At 28.7% G+C, this 19393-nt stretch overlaps 3 protein-coding genes and 1 long non-coding RNA gene across 4 annotated transcripts; 2 read left to right on the plus strand and 2 right to left on the minus strand.

The window, feature by feature from the left end:
• Positions 1 to 587: 587 nt before the first annotated feature.
• On the plus strand, positions 588 to 2420 carry LOC111420679 (ribosomal protein L5). The gene is made up of 4 exons (XM_023053723.2): positions 588 to 678; positions 987 to 1411; positions 1671 to 1947; positions 2171 to 2420. Exons 1-4 carry the CDS (start codon positions 676 to 678, stop codon positions 2357 to 2359), a joined length of 894 nt encoding a protein of 297 aa, XP_022909491.1. The 5' UTR covers positions 588 to 675; the 3' UTR covers positions 2360 to 2420.
• Positions 2421 to 6684: 4264 nt separating this feature from the next.
• On the minus strand, positions 6685 to 8092 carry LOC111420683 (venom acid phosphatase Acph-1-like). The gene is made up of 4 exons (XM_023053728.2): positions 7899 to 8092; positions 7743 to 7847; positions 7452 to 7691; positions 6685 to 7394 (listed from the first exon to the last, which is right to left on the minus strand). The coding sequence occupies exons 1-4, from the start codon at positions 7932 to 7934 to the stop codon at positions 6765 to 6767; spliced, it is 1011 nt and encodes a 336-aa protein (XP_022909496.2). The 5' UTR covers positions 7935 to 8092; the 3' UTR covers positions 6685 to 6764.
• Positions 8093 to 8194: 102 nt separating this feature from the next.
• On the plus strand, positions 8195 to 9261 carry LOC139431558 (uncharacterized). The gene is made up of 3 exons (XR_011641641.1): positions 8195 to 8299; positions 8383 to 8601; positions 8655 to 9261. It is a non-coding gene; the product is annotated as an uncharacterized lncRNA (long non-coding RNA).
• A 3939-nt stretch (positions 9262 to 13200) lies between these two features.
• Positions 13201 to 16186, minus strand: LOC111420681 (alanine--glyoxylate aminotransferase 2-like). Its single transcript, XM_023053726.2, has 6 exons — positions 15659 to 16186; positions 15239 to 15357; positions 14947 to 15181; positions 14399 to 14492; positions 13913 to 14341; positions 13201 to 13854 (listed from the first exon to the last, which is right to left on the minus strand). Exons 1-6 carry the CDS (start codon positions 15709 to 15711, stop codon positions 13348 to 13350), a joined length of 1437 nt encoding a protein of 478 aa, XP_022909494.1. The 5' UTR covers positions 15712 to 16186; the 3' UTR covers positions 13201 to 13347.
• Positions 16187 to 19393: the final 3207 nt, after the last annotated feature.

Consider the following 19393-nt stretch of genomic DNA (forward strand, 5'->3'; position numbering starts at 1 on the left):
GGCCCCAAAAAAATTCAATTTGTAATACTTTTTTGACATAATTTTAACTGTCAACAAAAATGACAGCAAATAAAATTTAACAATTCTATTAATATCCGAATTTATTTAATTAAATGATTGTTTAAAACACGTAGACTTTTTTATTTTATTACTAAAAATTACGACTGTGTAAAATACGATTGATAAATTATTCCTGATTTATTAATGAATGATTGAAATCATAATTAACGTTATTACGAGTTGCGCTCCAAGTAATGTCTTAAAAAATTAATTATAATTTGTATTTTACGTTAAAAATAAAGTTAATTTCGAATTCTTACCATTTTTATAATTCAAAATCGAGCAATTATTTGACAGATTAAGTTAAATGTATTTTATTGAACCCAACATCTATGTCTATCTCTTTTTAGTTCTAATAATATTTAATTTTTAATTCGATTTAATTTAATAATAAAATGAAATAATTATTAATTATAACGTTAAATAATACAATTTCGGTGTTGATATAAATATAAAACGTAAATTCAATTAATTTCTTTAAAAATTTTTGAGTTTGGCGGTTAATTTTGTGTAGTGGTACTTCCGCACATGCGCGTAATTCTTCTTATTTGGACCCGAGAGCATCGTTTATCGTTGCATGGTCCGTCCGTGATTATTATTTAAAAATCAAAGAAAATGGTGAGTAAACTCTTTTAAATATTATCACTGTGTGTTTTTTTAAAGTATGTAGTATATAATATTTATGTATTTAATCCGAAATAAATCGTTTTTACGTCCGATGTTTGTGGATAAAATCCCGACATGTCAAATGTTATTGTTTTCGTGGATTTAACAACAGTATTTTTAAATATAATCGAATTTATAACAATAATTCAACTAAAATTAAGATATATAATGATATCCATTTAAAAATTTGCTAATAAATCCTTATTTTCTATGAAAAATATTTTGAGGTTATAACCTAACCTAACTTTTTTTTTGTGTAGGGATTCGTAAAAGTAGTAAAGAATAAACAATACTTCAAGCGATTCCAAGTAAAATTTAAGAGGCGTCGTGAAGGTAAAACTGACTACTATGCTAGAAAACGCCTAATTGTTCAAGATAAGAACAAATACAACACCCCTAAGTATCGTTTGATTGTTAGACTTTCAAACAAGGATATCACCTGCCAAATCGCGTACTCCCGCATTGAGGGCGATAAAATCGTTTGCGCTGCATATTCCCATGAATTACCCAGATATGGAATTAAAGTTGGTCTCACCAATTACGCTGCAGCTTATTGCACTGGTTTATTACTTGCTCGCCGTTTATTAAAACAAATTGGTTTGGATACTTTGTATGAAGGTACCACCGAGGTTAATGGAGAAGAATTTAATGTAGAAAATGTTGATGATGGACCAGGTGCTTTTAGGTAACAAAATCATTTTATTTTGATTTTATTTGATTTTTTTTATGATGAATTTTAGACACATGCGCGTCATCTGATTAACAAAACCTAACTTTAAATGAACTTGATGATTAATAAGTTTTTTATTGGTTGTTGTATGTTTATTTTTAGGAGGGTTTTGTAACTTTAATGATTTTATAGTGTCTCTGATATAAAATTTAATTGTTATTTATATTTTTATTTGATTTATTTCATTTAAAATGTTAATCTTTTATTGTTTCAGATGTTATCTGGATGTTGGTCTGCAAAGAACAACCACTGGAGCTAGAGTTTTTGCAGCAATGAAAGGAGCTGTTGATGGTGGTTTGAACATCCCTCATTCATTAAAACGTTTTCCTGGATATGACGCCGAAAGCAAATCATTTAATGCAGAAGTCCATCGTGGCCACATCATGGGTCAACATGTTGCTGATTACATGAGAAGTCTTAGCGAAGAAGATCCTGAGGGTTTTAAAAGACAATTCAGCCAATACATCAAGTTGGGAATAAATGCCGATCAGGTGATTATCATAATTTAATATAAAAAAATTTATATTTACGTCCAACTTTAAAATTACAATAATTATATTCTAATTGATTGTTGTGTCGCTGTTGGACAACAGCAATATTGAAAGAGGAATTGCATCTTGATTCAAATTTTATAATTTTGATGTCTTAGAAACTTTCATACAAATTAATTTTAATTTTATTTTGATCAATTTAATCGTTTGATGACGTTTATAGATTGAAGGGATTTACAAAAACGCGCATGCAGCGATCAGGGCAGATCCTTCGCATGAGAAGAAGGTTAGGGCACCACCAGCCAAGAAGAAGAGGTGGAATAGGGCTAAGTTGACCCTTGCTGAACGCAAGAACCGTGTTGCGCAAAAGAAGGAGTCACATTTGAAGAAACTCCAAGAGGCGGAGCCTTGAAAAAATGTTATATTGTAAAGTTCTTTTTTATTGTGGGATTATAAAATGTATGACGCAATAATACGTTGTTTATATTTAACCTGATCATAAAGACAGTAGAATCTAAGAGGACTGTTACAACAAGAGTAACATGTTTCTACACTGTGTTAATTAATTATCGTATTCGATGTCATAATTGCAAGTATGCAACCAACATCACAGTATAATATAATTGAATACTGTGATGTTGGTTGCATACTTGCAATTATGACGTCGGGTACGATAATTAACGCACTGTAGTTCTAATATTAATTTTAGATTAATAATAATACTTTATTAACACCAAGTATAATTGGTAAACGGCTAGAATCTTGCCCACAATAGGAGCTATATTGAAGTCTATCAGTCAAATACGATTCTATAAGCTTGACACATTCCGCCTTTATATTAAATATGCTTAGTTTGATTCAATTTAATTTCTTTGTAATATTACGGTTATTATAGAGTGTATCTTTAAACAAACTCCATAACAGTTCATCTGGCCTGGATGGATGCTTGCACTCTGTAAAGACTCCTGTGGAGAGATTTTGGCTCATTAAAGAATGGAGATACACAACAGTGGTTTGCAGGTATAGTTAGCAGTATACTGGAGATTATAGTCAGCAAACTATAGTTTCTAAATTCAAAGTGCAGCTGTAGATGGCTATCTGCAAACATCCTGTAAAGTTAAACTATGCGGCTAAATTGCTTAATTAAAGTGTTAAGAATAAAATTTGCAACAACTTTTGTTCTAAACGTTTTTTGTAACATTCTCTATTTCCTGGATGTTGCCATTACCCAAGGTCTATAGAACATAAGGGTACCTAATTCGCTATGCCTCTGTAGTATCGATTATTACCCCGTAGATTGGCGTCACTGGTTCGATACAGTCATAGTAAAGAGTTGAGTAAAAGATAGCCTATACTGTGGTACAGTCTATATAAAATATTTAAACCTCGCATCGTATTGTGTTGTTCATAGAACCAGCTATGTCAATGACCCAGCTTGCCTCTCAGAGGAGGAGAATCGGCATTGGGTAACCTTATGTTCTATAGAGCTTGGCTATTACCAACTAGTAAACTAACGAAATTCATCAAATGTTTATATTTTCATATTTTCCTCGATATCTATGCATCTGAGAGCAAAAGTGCAAGAGAGCTATATTGTTAAGAATAAAATTTGCTACAACTTTTGTTGTAAAAATTTTTTTGCAACGTTCTCTGTTTCCTGGATGTTACCATTACCAACTAGTAAAATAACGAAATTCAACAAATTTGTATATTTTCATATTTTTCTCGATCTTGACGCATCTGAGAGCAAAAGTGCAAGAGAGCAATATTGTTAAGAATAAAATTTGCTATAACTTTTGTTCTAAAAGTTATTTTGTAACATTCTCTATTTCCTGGATGTTACCATTACCAACTAAAAAATACCGAAATTCATAAAATTTTTATATTTTCATATTTTTCTCGATATCTATGCATCTGAGAGCGAAAGTGCAAGAGAGCAATATTGTTAAGAATAAAATTTGCTACAAATTTTGTTCTAAAAGTTTTTTTGTAACATTCTCTGTTTCCTGGATGTTACCATTACCAACTAAAAAATACCGAAATTCATCAAATTTTTATATTTTTCTCGATATTGACGCATCTGAGAACAAAAGTGCAAGAGAGCAATTATGTTAAGAATAAAATTTGCTACAACTTTTGTTCTAAAAGTTTTTTTGTAACATTCTCTGTTTCCTGGATGTTACCATTACCAACTAAAAAATACCGAAATTCATCAAATTTTTATATTTTTCTCGATATCTATGCATCTGAAAGCGAAAGTGCAAGAGAGCAATAATGTTAAGAATAAAATTTGCTACAACTTTTGTTCTAAAAGTTTTTTTGTAACATTCTCTGTTTCCTGGATGTTACCATTACCAACTAAAAAATACCGAAATTCATAAAATTTTTATATTTTTCTCGATATCTATGCATCTGAGAGCGAAAGTGCAAGAGAGCAATAATGTTAAGAATAAAATTTGCTACAATTTTTGTTGTAAAAATTTTTTTGCAACATTCTCTGTTTCTTGGATGTTACCATTACCAAGTAGTAAAATAACGAAATTCATCAAACGTTTATATTTTCATATATTTCTCGATATCTATGCATCTGAGAGCAAAAGTGCAAGAGAGCTATAATGTTAAGAATAAAATTTGCTACAACTTTTGTTGTAAACATTTTTTTGTAACATTCTCTGTTTCCTGGATGTTACCATTACCAACTAAAAAATACCGAAATTCATAAAAATTTTATATTGTCATATTTTTCTCGATATCTATGCATCTGAGAGCGAAAGTGCAAGAGAGCAATAATGTTAAGAATAAAATTTGCTACAACTTTTGTTGTAAAAATTTTTTTGCAACATTCTCTGTTTCTTGGATGTTACCATTACCAAGTAGTAAAATAACGAAATTCATCATATTTTCATATTTTTCTCGATATTGACGCATCTGAGAGCAAAAGTGCAAGAGAGCAATATTGTTAAGAATAAAATTTGCTACAACTTTTGTTGTAAAAATTTTTTTGCAACATTCTCTGTTTCCTGGATGTTACCATTACCAACTAAAAAATACCGAAATTCATCAAATTTTTATATTTTTCTCGATATCTATGCATCTGAGACTAAAAGTGCAAGAGAGCAATATTGTTAAGAATAAAATTTTCTACAACTTTTGTTCTAAAAGTTATTTTGTAACATTCTCTATTTCCTGGATGTTACCATTACCAACTAAAAAATACCGAAAATCATAAAATTTTTATATTTTCATATTTTTCTCGATATCTATGCATCTGAGAGCGAAAGTGCAAGAGAGCAATAATGTTAAGAATAAAATTTGCTACAACTTTTGTTGTAAACATTTTTTTGTAACATTCTCTGTTTCCTGGATGTTACCATTACCAACTAAAAAATACCGAAATTCATAAAAATTTTATATTTTCATATTTTTCTCGATATCTATGCATCTGAGAGCGAAAGTGCAAGAGAGCAATAATGTTAAGAATAAAATTTGCTATAACTTTTGTTCTAAAAGTTTTTTTGTAACATTCTCTGTTTCCTGGATGTTACCATTACCAACTAAAAAATACCGAAATTCATAAAAATTTTATATTGTCATATTTTTCTCGATATCTATGCATCTGAGAGCGAAAGTGCAAGAGAGCAATAATGTTAAGAATAAAATTTGCTACAACTTTTGTTGTAAAAATTTTTTTGCAACATTCTCTGTTTCTTGGATGTTACCATTACCAAGTAGTAAAATAACGAAATTCATCATATTTTCATATTTTTCTCGATATTGACGCATCTGAGAGCAAAAGTGCAAGAGAGCAATATTGTTAAGAATAAAATTTGCTACAACTTTTGTTGTAAAAATTTTTTTGTAACATTCTCTGTTTCCTGGATGTTACCATTACCAAGTAGTAAAATAACGAAATTCATCATATTTTCATATTTTTCTCGATATTGACGCATCTGAGAGCAAAAGTGCAAGAGAGCAATATTGTTAAGAATAAAATTTGCTACAACTTTAGTTCCAAAAGTTTTTTTGTAACATTCTCTGTTTCCTGGATGTTACCATTACCAACTAAAAAATACCGAAACTCATCAAATTTTTATATTTTCATATTTTTCTCGATATCTATGCATCTGAGAACAAAAGTGTAAGAGAGCAATATTGTTAAGAATAAAATTTGCTACAATTTTTGTTCTAAAACTTTTTTGTAAACATTCTCTGTTTCTTGGATGTTGCCATTACCAACTAGTAAAATACCGAAGTTCATGTTAGTTGTAGTGACAGTGATAAATAGTGCTAGTTAGCATAAGAAATCACTATGTTACATATTCTAATTGAACTCAGACGTACGGCTAAACCTGAAACTTTCTAGATCTAAGTCTAGTGTTAATTCTAGTTTTACAGTAGCACTATTACTAGAACTAACACGAGACCTAGAACGAGAAACATTCGGATTTAGCCGTCTTGAGAGAGACTCGGCTAAACCCGAATGTTTCTAGGTCTAGTGTCTATCCTTGTGGAATATTAAACGAAAAGTAAAACTAACGTTCACTAAACGTACATTTTTCCAAGCAAAACTTTTCTTCTGCAAAACTACCCAATGCCTCGAAAAGTAACGTTAATTAACCGCTCATTATTAGGTATTAAAAAGGATTCTATTTTTTATGACTTCATACTAAATACTAAAATAATAACTTAGAATTTAAGAATCAAATTTCCCACAAAAAAATTGTAGAAACAATTAAATCATTTTTAACATTGAATTTATTAAAAATTTATTATTCATAAATTAATATATTAACAATAAATAAATAAATAATGTGATTTTATATCAAATTTATTTCATTCGATAATTTTTTAAAAGCATCAAACTCCATAAATTCTCCAAAATCGAACCCTAAATGAGTAAAATCTTGGTTTTTATCTGATCTGTAAAATACTTTCAGCACATAATCCCCATCGAGTTTATGGATCTCCATAACAAGACAAGCTCCGTAATTCGGTAGATGTGGCTTTCTTAAACCTAAAGCTTGTAAAATGTTTGCTAAATTGATGTCGTGACCCGAATACATGTGCATTTTAATTTTTGATGTTTCGTCTTGAATTTTCTTTTGAGTGTCTTCGCAAATTTTTCCAATCATTTTTCCGACGGCTAATTTTTTTAATTCTTTTGTATCTTGTTGCATTTCGGGATCGAAAGTTGCTATTTCTCTTATTTTCGTGGTGTGAAGTGGTTTCGCCCAGTCGGGTAAATCCAAACCGAATTGAACTTCTGTTGTTAAAACATCGTGAATTTTAAAAACATCGTGAATCGTTGAAATCTCCAGTCCAGTTTTTTCCCAAAGAATTTGAAACACATCTTGGTAATCTTCAAAGATTTGTTTAGCTTTTTGTGATGTTAAATGATTTGTTTTGTAGAGTTCTCGATAAGTAGTGGTTAGAAATGGCAAGAAAAGCTGTAAGAAAGATTGTTATATATATTTTTTTGATTTTGGGGGATTTTTTTTGTTTACATCGTCTTGTTTTAATGGGATGTAACGAGTTGGGATTGGTTGCCAACAAAGGTCTTCGTTCCATATTTCATTTTTTGTTGGTTTAAACAGCGAGGCTAAAACTAGTTGTAACGAGACTTTTGTACGATCCATATCGCTGCTTAATGCTTCTAATAATCCGGGAAAATAACGATCCCCAAGAAAATTTGAGTACCTTTCCCGCAAAACATTTCCCAATTCAAACATCGTTTTTTTACCTTCCTAAAAAAATAAGAAATTAATTTTTAATTTAATACAACTTTGTTTTAATACATTTGTTAATTGTCCAAATCCATATGGTTCATAATTAACAAATCTGTGCGGATCTTTTGGATAAATCCCTCCCTTTGCGGTTGTTCTTTCACCGTGACGATACAGCTTAAAATAAATCAATTAAAAATTATTTAAAAAAAACTTTTTGTAACTTACAACATGAACTAAAACTAAAGTATCGGAATGCGACATATTATCTCACTGTAATTTAGAAATTAACTGAACAAATAATTCTGACAATAAACGTGAGATTAAAAAGATTCTTTATCTGGATAAACTTATTTTTTTATCCTCACGCGAGAAAAACGTGAAGGAACTACAACAGCAAAAACTTATGGCGAAATTAATCGCAAATTTACTTAGAATAAATAATAAAGAAAACATACGACTTAATGATGATTTGCATTTTTTAAATTATTTAACGTTTAAACTGAGTCATTCTAAAAACATGATTTCGTGCAAACTCAAATTATGAATTGCAATAATACTTTATTATTTTTTGATAATAATTTGGATTAAGGTGATAAGTTTTTATGGATGATTATCTTTTAATCCAGGTATGTGCAGATGAATTTTGGATAAGTTTATTTGGCAACAATGTTTATTGTTAGTTTTAATTCATTTATTATGTACATTTCAGGAACGATTTTGAATTCTCGCATTAATCCATACCAGAATATCGGTGTGCTAAAACAGGTTGAAATGTTTCGATGAATTTAGAGCTCTTTTTATAACAAATATGTTTACCACGTATGCATCAACAATGGAATATTATCGTGTTGAATTAGAACTCATTTCATAATCTGTGAATCATAGTTATGAAATGTTAATTGGAATAATGATTCTTGTTTAATAATTTGTAGAAATAACAATTTAACTAAAATGCAAGCTTTTAATTCTGTTATATTGTAGATTCTCTGTCAGAAGAACTTCTTTTTTGTCCTTTTTGAAATATTTAAACAAGCGTCGTGATGTTTGATGTAAGTTATGTTACCAAAATAAAACGATAATACGTTTTAGTTGGGTTGCCTAATCATACGTCTAATCAAGAATGGAGAAGAAAAGATAAAGGAAAATCAAAATAGTAGAAAAAAGTCTTAAATCTGTATTTGTATGTCAAGAGTAGGAAGAATTATTAATTAGTTGAAATTTTGTAGCAACATTCGAAATTCGAAAAAATTGTCGATTATTTCAAAAATTTATTTCTCAAGAACTAAAAGTGATTTTTCAAAACGGCTTTTTGCATCAAAAAGAAGATACTTTAATTAATAATTGGTGATATTTCCACAAGGATCCTTCAAGAAATTAATTTGATAGCGAATTTTGAAAATTGCAACATCGAAAATTTTATCAAAACTTGAAATATTGTTTTCTCAAAAACTAAAAGTTATTTTTCAAAACGGGTTGGTGCATTGGAAAGAAGACACTTTTATTAATACTTTAGGAAATTTTCATACTCATATTCCAAGAAATCGATTTTATACGAATTATTAAAATTTAATCGGCGAAAATTGCAAAATTCGAAAAGAGAATCGATCATTTCAAAAATTTATTTCTCAAAAACTAAAAGCGATTTTTCAAAACGGCTTTTTGCATCAAAAAGAGGATACTTTAATTAATAATTGGTGATATTTCCACAAGGATCCTTCAAGAAATTAACTTGATAGCGAATTTTGAAAATTGCAACATCGAAAATTTTATCAAAACTTCAAATATTGTTTTCTCAAAAACTAAAAGTAATTTTTCAAAACGAGTTGGTTCATTGGAAAGAAGACACTTTTATTAACACTTTGGGAAATTTTCATAATCATATTCCAAGAAATGGATTTTATATGAATTTTTAAAACTTAATGGGCGAAAATTGCAAAATTCGAAAAAAATGTCAATCATTTCAAAAATTTATTTCTCAAAAACTAAAAGTGATTTTTCAAAACGGCTTTTTGCATTAAAAAGAGGATACTTTAATTAATAATTGGTGATTTTTCCACAAGGATCCTTCAAGAAATTAATTTTACAGCGAATTCTGAAAATTATCGATGAAAATTGCAACATCGAAAATTTTATCAAAACTTCAAATATTGTTATCTCAAAAACTAAAAGTTATTTTTCAAAACGGGTTGGTTCATTGGAAAGAAGACACTTTTATTAACCCTTTGGGAAATTTTCATACTCATATTCCAAGAAATCGATTTTATACGAATTTTTAAAACTTAATCGGCGAAATTTGCAAAATTCGAAAAGAAAATCGATCATTTCAAAAATTTATTTCTCAAGAACTAAAAGTGATTTTTCAAAACGGCTTTTTGCATTAAAAAGAGGATACTTTAATTAATAATTGGTGATATTTCCACAAGGATCCTTCAAGAAATTAATTTTATAGCGAATTTTGAAAGTTATCGATGAAAATTGCAACATCGAAAATTTTATCAAAACTTCAAATATTGTTTTCTCAAAAACGAAAAGTTATTTTTCAAAACGGGTTGGTTCATTGGAAAGAGGACACTTTTATTAACACTTTGGGAAATTTTCATACTCATATTCCAAGAAATCGATTTTATACGAATTATTAAAATTTAATAGGCGAAAATTGTAAAATTCGAAAACATTATCGACCAGTTTAAAAATTTATTTCTCAAAAACTAAAAGTGATTTTTCAAAACGGCTTTTTGCATTAAAAAGAGGATACTTTAATTAATAATTGGTGATATTTCCACAAGGATCCTTCAAAACATTAATTTTATAGCGAATTTTGAAAGTTATCGATGAAAATTGCAACATCGAAAATTTTATCAAAACTTCAAATATTGTTTTCTCAAAAACGAAAAGTTATTTTTCAAAACGGGTTGGTTCATTGGAAAGAGGACACTTTTATTAACACTTTGGGAAATTTTCATACTCATATTCCAAGAAATCGATTTTATACGAATTATTAAAATTTAATAGGCGAAAATTGTAAAATTCGAAAACATTATCGACCAGTTTAAAAATTTATTTCTCAAAAACTAAAAGTGATTTTTCAAAACGGCTTTTTGCATTAAAAAGAGGATACTTTAATTAATAATTGGTGATATTTCCACAAGGATCCTTCAAAACATTAATTTTATAGCGAATTTTGAAAGTTATCGATGAAAATTGCAACATCGAAAATTTTATCAAAACTTCAAATATTGTTTTCTCAAAAACGAAAAGTTATTTTTCAAAACGGGTTGGTTCATTGGAAAGAGGACACTTTTATTAACACTTTGGGAAATTTTCATACTCATATTCCAAGAAATCGATTTTATACGAATTATTAAAATTTAATAGGCGAAAATTGTAAAATTCGAAAACATTATCGACCAGTTTAAAAATTTATTTCTCAAAAACTAAAAGTGATTTTTCAAAACGGCTTTTTGCATTAAAAAGAGGATACTTTAATTAATAATTGGTGATATTTCCACAAGGATCCTTCAAAACATTAATTTTATAGCGAATTTTGAAAGTTATCGATGAAAATTGCAACATCGAAAATTTTATCAAAACTTCAAATATTGTTTTCTCAAAAACGAAAAGTTATTTTTCAAAACGGGTTGGTTCATTGGAAAGAGGACACTTTTATTAACACTTTGGGAAATTTTCATACTCATATTCCAAGAAATCGATTTTATACGAATTATTAAAATTTAATAGGCGAAAATTGTAAAATTCGAAAAAATTATCGACCAGTTCAAAAATTTATTTCTCAAAAACTAAAAGTGATTTTTCAAAACGGCTTTTTGCATTAAAAAGAGGATACTTTAATTAATAATTGGTGATATTTCCACAAGGATCCTTCAAGATATTAATTTTATAGCGAATTTTGAAAGTTATCGATGAAAATTGCAACATCGAAAATTTTATCAAAACTTGAAATATTGTTTTCTCAAAAACTAAAAGTAATTTTTCAAAACGGGTTGGTTCATTGGAAAGAAGACGCTTTTATTAACACTTTGGGAAATTTTCATACTCATATTCCAAGAAATCGATTTTATACGAATTATTAAAATTTAATCTGCGAAAATTGCAAAATTCGAAAAGAAAATCGATCATTTCAAAAATTTATTTCTCAATAACTAAAGGCGATTTTTCAAAACGGCTTTTTGCATCAAAAAGAGGATACTTTAATTAATAATTGGTGATATTTCCACAAGGATCCTTCAAGAAATTAATTTTATAGCGAATTTTGAAAGTTATCGATGAAAATTGCAACATCGAAAATTTGATCAAAACTTCAAATATTGTTTTCTCAAAAACTAAAAGTTATTTTTTAAAACGGCTTGGTTCATTGGAAAGAAGACACTTTTATTAACACTTTGGGAAATTATCATACTCACATTCCAAGAAATCGATTTTATACGAATTTTTAAAACTTAATCGGTGAAAATTACAAAATTCGAAAAAATTGTCGATCATTTCAAAAATTTATTTCTCAAGAACTAAAAGCGATTTTTCAAAACGGCTTTTTGCATCAAAAAGAGGATACTTTAATTAATAATTGGTGATATTTCCACAAGGATCCTTCAAGAAATTAATTTTATAGCGAATTTTGAAAGTTATCGATGAAAATTGCAACATCGAAAATTTTATCAAACCTTCAAATATTGTTTTCTCAAAAACTAAAAGTAATTTTTCAAAACGAGTTGGTTCATTGGAAAGAGGACACTTTTATTAACACTTTGGGAAATTTTCATACCCATATTCCAAGAAATCGATTTTATACGAATTATTAAAACTTAATTGCCGAAAATTGCAAATTTCGAAAAAATTATCGATTATTTCAAAAATTTATTTCTCAAGAACTAAAAGCGATTTTTCAAAACGGCTTTTTGCATTAAAAAGAGGATACTTTGATTAATAATTGGTGATATTTCCACAAGGATCCTTCAAGACATTAATTTTATAGCGAATTTTGAATGTTATCTTGAAATATTGTTTTCTCAAAAACTAAAAGTTATTTTTCAAAACGGGTTGGTCCAGTGGAAAGAGGACACTTTTATTAACATTTTGGGAAATTTTCATACTCATATTCCAAGAAATCGATTTTATACGAATTTTTAAAACTTAATGGGCGAAAATTGCAAAATTCGAACAAATTATCGATCATTTCAAAAATTTATTTCTCAAGAACTAAAAGCGATTTTTCAAAACGGCTTTTTGCATCAAAAAGAGGATACTTTAATTAATAATTGGTGATATTTCCACAAGGATCCTTCAAGAAATTAATTTTATTGCGAATTTTGAAAATTGTAACATCAAAAATTTTATCAAAACTTCAAATATTGTTATCTCAAAAACTAAAAGTTATTTTTCAAAACGGGTTGGTTCATTGGAAAGAGGACACTCTTATTAACACTTTGGGATTTTCATACTCATATTCCAAGAAATCGATTTTATACGAATTTTTAAAACTTAATTAATTACCCTTTTAATAAAACAAATATTTTCATACAAAAATATATAATTTATTTAAACAATAAAATCTTAACCTAAACTAATTTAAAAATAACCCTTATCGAAATTATTTTCTTTTGTAATAAATAACAGTTATATTATGAAGATAATAATACTCATCCTTTCATCTCACATTTTAAATCGACAAAGTTTCCTCTTTATTAATAGGTTTCTTGAACGTATTTCTTGCATCTTTACTCATAACCTTCTCCGATTTGATAACCGGAAGTTTAATCAACGAATCCAATTCGGTGTTTTCTCTGACTTCTTTCAAAACTCTGTCCAAAGTGGTTATTACTTCATCCACATTTTCTTTGTTAAAAACCATGGGTGGTTTAAATTTAATTACATTGCAATCTGGTCCGTCAGAACTTAATAAAATATGTTCTTCTTTCATCCTGCTAACAACGTACGATGCGATTTCGGTGGCTGGGATTCTCGTTTCACGATCTTTCACCAATTCGATTCCAACGAAAAGTCCTAATCCTCGAACATCTCCGATTATACTGTGTTTTCTCGCTAAAAGATGGCAAGAATCTAAAAGGTGTTCACCAACTACTATGGCTTTTTCGCGGAGGTTTTCTTTTTCGATGGTATCAAAGACTGCGTTTGCTATTGCGCATGAAACTGGGTTACCACCATACTAAAACAAAGGATGTGTTAAATAAATGGGATTAATTGAATTAAAATGTTTTACTTACCGTATTAAAATATTCTACTCCGGTTTTTCGAAAACTTTCTGCAATTTCCGGTGTTGTAACAACTGCGGCAACTGGATGTCCATTTCCCATTGGTTTTCCCATCGTTACAATATCAGGGACGACGTCTTGCATTTGAAAAGCCCACCAGTGTTTACCAACTCTTCCAAAACCAACTTGAACTTCATCCGCGATGCAAACTCCCCCAGCTTTTCTTACGTTTTCATAAACTTTCTTGAAATAACCAGAGGGCGGAACGATTTGCCCCCCACAACTTAACATACTCTCAGCGATATAAGCACAAATCCCTTTACCATCTTTTTGGACGTTTTCGCAAATCTCTTTGATTTCATTCGCATAAATATCTGCTAAATCTTCCTTATTATGGGTGATATCGTTGAATTTTCCTCGATATGTATCTGGACTTGATGCCTAAATTAACAATTTTTATGGTAAGTATTGTTTAAAAAGAATTATTAAAAAAATTACCAAATGTACGTGTGGTTTTTGGCCAATCCCTCCCGGTAGATTGAACTTGTAATGAGAAATTTCAATGAGAGAGGTCAAATGTCCGTGGTAGGCACTAGAAAAATAAACCACTGAGGCTACGAGTCCACGCGAAAATTTCAAAACGTCACAAAATGTACAAAATTAATGTTTTATGTACCACCGTCCAAGATTGTTACTTTAAGTTTTTTAATTATCTATTAAATTAATTTTTTTTAAATTTTCTAACAATCTTAGAGGAATTGTGAATGAATTAATCGTGGATTATTCCTCTTTGTACTTCAAAAGAATGAATTCGGCGGGGTTCTTTCAATCTCTTCATCTGCAAGAACAAGTAATGAGGCTGCAAGAGAAAATGAAAACACAGACATTAGACAATTAAATTATTTCTTTTTAATTTTAAAATATAGATAAAAATATACACAAAAGCAACGATAATTTTTTCGTGGAACCCTGGATTTGGTACTGTAATAAAAAGTTCCCTAAAAAGCTCGTGAATGTTGTATTTTTGAAAAATATAAAGAACTTACTGCTCGAGGGTGATGATATCTTTATTTCCGGTGTGAATTTGAGCTAATCTTATGGCTAAATCGTTGGCTTCTGATCCTGAATTAACGAAAAAGCAAACGGATAATTTTTCGGGCATTGTGCTTATGATTCTTTTTGCGCACAAAACGATGTTGTCGTGCAAAAATCTGTTGTTGGTGTTTAACATTTTCATTTGATCGCAACCTGCTTTTACAACATCCGGATGGCAATGACCAACTAAAAAATTAATTATAAAAAATAACATTGATTTTAAAACGTTTTTTTTTGATTTACCATGAGCTACATTGTTGATACAATCTAAATAGGCTTCGTCTTTTTCGTCGTACATATATTGACCCTCAGCTCTAACGATTTTTAAAGGATTCTTTTTGAAGAAAAGTTGACAAGATTTTCTAAATCAAAAAGATTACATTAATTAATTTTGATCAGATTGGATTATTTTAGGAAATAGCCTTGACAAAGTTCAGATTTTTTACAATAACAACTTTATCTTTCTTTTTTAATTGATTACTTAAATTAATTTAGATAAAATTAAAATTTAAGTACTCAGAGTTAATCTTAATTAATTCTATTTATAATAATATTACAAAACTTATGTACTATAACCCCTTTACTTTAATAATAATATATACAACAAATTAATTATGAATTATTAACTTAAAATTATATAAATAACAAAATTAAAGTTCTTACCCAATAAGTTTCTCTCTCAAAGCAATAGTTTGATCTTTTGATAATTGTTCCATTTTCGAATCAAATTTAAAGTGTAAATTCTTTCTTATTTTGTTTTTTGTAGCTTCAGTGGCGAATTAAAGTTCGACTTGATGTCCAAGCTACATCGAGTCGATATTTATGTGAACACTTTTTTGGCGCATGCGATCTTCGACTCGATTTCTGGGAGTTATCGAGCCTCCAACTCAAAACGTGATCACAATTTACAATTCATCACTATTCACGTTTTACGTACTTGCACACGAGAGCTCGGGCACAAAAGATAAATATTATAATAAATTGCGATAAGAGAATAAATGGATCATAATAAATGTACAAAGGAACTATTCAACTTGAAATAGAAATTGTGTGTCATTGATAGTTTTTTATTTAAAAATTAACCTACGTCATTTCATTTTTTTGCCAATTAAAACTTTCCATTTGGGTATAGTTTAATCTGTAACCAAGTGAAATTCCATATGAACAATAAGAACTTTGTTTTGATATCAAATGTATTCAAAGTATTTTTAAACGAAAGAATTTGTATTCGGTGTTTGTTGCTAAGACTTAAATTACACGTTTAATAAGATAACCTATCTTGAAATTGCAACTAAATATATGACCTTATTAAAATAATCCAGTAAAATGCTGTCAGCAAGATGTTGTGTTCTTTAATTTTTGTTACATATTAATATGTTGACTGATATCAAAATCGATGTTGGTTGTAGATAGAAAAGATGTTAATGAACAGTGTTGAGAGATGTCAAGGGTTATGGTGAGAAATCAGAAATGATTTTGATACCATAGAGAGATGATTTCGGTAGATAACGGGGAAGGTGTTGACTCAAACATTTTTATCTCATGAAAAAATAAAAATTTCCATCTATGGTTTGATGCATAAAAAAGTACATACTTTCCTCCATAAATCCTGAACGTTTCATCACAATATCTTAATAATTCGATTTTTCACGATTTTTTTAAAACGGCTGTAAAAATGTGTCAACTTGATAAAGCCATAAAAACTAAGATTAAATTCAAAGTTAATATCTCAAGAACGGAAGGAGATTTTCATGAACGGTTTTCTTCATGGAAAACTACATACTTTCCTCTATAAATCCTGAACATTGCATCTTAACATTTTAATAATTGGATTTTTCACGATTTTTTTAAAACGGCTGTAAAAATGTGTCAACTTGATAAAGCCATAAAAACTAAGATTAAATTCAAAGTTAATATCTCAAGAACGGAAGGAGATTTTCATGAACGGTTTTCTTCATGGAAAACTACATACTTTCCTCTATAAATCCTGAACATTGCATCTTAACATTTTAATAATTGGATTTTTCACGATTTTTTAAAAATGATGGCATAAATTTATTGACTTGGTAAAATCGCTAAAATTGAGGTTGAATTCATAACTTAATATCTCAAGAACGGAAAGAGATTTTCACAAACGGTTTTCTTCATATGAAACTACATACTTTCCTCTATAAATCTTGAACATTGCATCTTAACATCTTAATAATTGGATTTTTAACGATTTTTTAAAAATGTTGGCATAAATTTATTGACATGGTAAAGTCGCTAAAATTCAGGTTGAATTCATAAGTTAATATCTCAAGAACGGAATGAGATTTTCATGAACGGTGTTTTTCATAGAAAACTACATACTTTCCTCTATAAACCCTGAACATTTCATCATAACATCTTAATAATTCGATTTTTCACGATTTTTTAAAAATGATGGCATAAATTTATTGACTTGGTAAAGTCGCTAAAATTCAGGTTGAATTCATAATTTAATATCTCAAGAACGGAAGGAGATTTTCATGAACGGTTTTCTTCATGGAAAACTACATACTTTCCACTATAAATGCTGAACATTTCATCATAACATCTTAATAATTCGATTTTTCACGATTTTTTTAAAACGGTTGTAAAAATTTGTCAATTTGATAAAGTCATAAAAGTTGAGATTAAATTCAAACTTGATATCTCAAAAACGGAAGGAGATTTTCATGAACGGTTTTCTTCATAGAAAACTACATACTTTCCTCTATAAACCCTGAACATTTCATCTTAACATCTTAAGAATTCAATTTTTCACGATTTTTTATAAATGATGGCATAAATTTATTGACTTGGTAAAGTCGCTAAAATTTAGGTTGAATTCTTAACTTAATATCTGAAGAACGGAAGGAGATTTTCATAAACGGTTTTCTTCATAGAAAACTACATACTTTCCTCTATAAATCCTGAACATTTCATCAATAAATTTTAATAATTCGATTTTTTACGATTTTTTCAAAACGGTTGTAAAAATTTGTCAACTTGATAAAGCCATAAAAACTGAGATTAAATTCAAACTTAATATCTCAAGAACGGAAGGAGATTTTCATGAACGGTGTTCTTCATAGAAAACTACATACTTTCCTTTATAAACCCTGAACATTTCATCATAGCATCTTAATAATTCGATTTTTCACGATTTTTTAAAAATGATGGCATAAATTTATTGACTTGGTAAAGTCGCTAAAATTTAGGTTGAATTCATAACTTAATATCTGAAGAACGGAAGGAGATTTTCATGAACGGTTTTCTTCATGGAAAACTACATACTTTCCTCTATAAATCCTGAACATTTCATCAATAAATTTTAATAGTTCGATTTTTCACGATTTTTTTAAAACGGTTGTAAAAATTTGTCAACTTGATAAAACCATAAAAATTGAGATTAAATTCAAAACTTAATATCTCAAGAACGGAAGGAGATTTTCATGAACGGTTTTCTTCATAGAAAACTACATACTTTCCTTTATAAATCCTGAACATTTCATCATAACATTTTAATAATTCGATTTTACACGATTTTTTAAAAATGATGGCATAAATTTATTGACTTGGTAAAGTCGCTAAAATTCAGGTTGAATTGATAAGTTAATATCTCAAGAACGGAATGAGATTTTCATGAACGGTGTCTTTCATAGAAAACTACATACTTTCCTCTATAAACCCTGAACATTTCATCATAACATCTTAATAATTCGATTTTTCACGATTTTTTAAAAATGATGGCATAAATTTATTGACTTGGTAAAATCGCTAAAATTTAAGTTGAATTCATAACTTAATATCTGAAGAACGGAAGGAGATTTTCATAAACGGTTTTCTTCACGGAAAACTACATACTTTCTTCTATAAACCCTGAACATTTCATCATAACATCTTAATAATTCGATTTTTCACGATTTTTTAAAAATGATGGCATAAATTTATTGACTTGGTAAAGTCGCTAAAATTCAGGTTGAATTCAAAACTTAATATCTCAAGAACGGAAAGAGATTTTCATGAACGGTTTTCTTCATGGAAAACTACACACTTTCCTCTATAAATCCTGAACATTTCATCTTAACATCTTAATAATTGGATTTTTCACGATTTTTTAAAAATGATGGTATAAATTTTTAACTTGGTAAAGTCGCTAAAATTCAGGTTGAATTCATAAGTTAATATCTCAAGAATGGAATGAGATTTTCATGAACGGTGTTTTTCATAGAAAACTACATACTTTCCTCTATAAACCCTGAACATTTCATCATAACATCTTAATAATTCGATTTTTCACGATTTTTTAAAAATGATGGCATAAATTTATTGACTTGGTAAAATCGCTAAAATTCAGGTTGAATTCATAACTTAATATTTCAAGAACGGAAG

This window comes from Onthophagus taurus, chromosome 10 (assembly GCF_036711975.1).
Source record: "Onthophagus taurus isolate NC chromosome 10, IU_Otau_3.0, whole genome shotgun sequence".
In the NCBI taxonomy this organism is placed as follows: Eukaryota; Metazoa; Arthropoda; class Insecta; order Coleoptera; family Scarabaeidae; genus Onthophagus; species Onthophagus taurus.

Excerpts from the sequence above, each read along its gene's own strand:
- LOC111420683 (XM_023053728.2), bottom strand. The coding sequence starts at position 7,934 with ATGTCGCATTCCGATACTTTAGTTTTAGTTCATGTT. Across the intron at positions 7,692-7,742 it reads GATTTGGACAATTAACAAAT|GAAGGTAAAAAAACGATGTT; the intron begins GTATTAAAACAA and ends TTATTTTTTTAG. Across the intron at positions 7,395-7,451 it reads TCCCATTAAAACAAGACGAT|CTTTTCTTGCCATTTCTAAC; the intron begins GTAAACAAAAAA and ends TCTTTCTTACAG.
- LOC111420679 (XM_023053723.2), top strand. Across the intron at positions 1,412-1,670 it reads GATGGACCAGGTGCTTTTAG|ATGTTATCTGGATGTTGGTC; the intron begins GTAACAAAATCA and ends TTATTGTTTCAG. Across the intron at positions 1,948-2,170 it reads TGGGAATAAATGCCGATCAG|ATTGAAGGGATTTACAAAAA; the intron begins GTGATTATCATA and ends TGACGTTTATAG.
- LOC111420681 (XM_023053726.2), bottom strand. The coding sequence starts at position 15,711 with ATGGAACAATTATCAAAAGATCAAACTATTGCTTTGAGAGAGAAACTT. Across the intron at positions 15,358-15,658 it reads TTGAGAGAGAAACTTATTGG|AAAATCTTGTCAACTTTTCT; the intron begins GTAAGAACTTTA and ends TTTTTGATTTAG. Across the intron at positions 13,855-13,912 it reads GAGTAGAATATTTTAATACG|TATGGTGGTAACCCAGTTTC; the intron begins GTAAGTAAAACA and ends CCTTTGTTTTAG.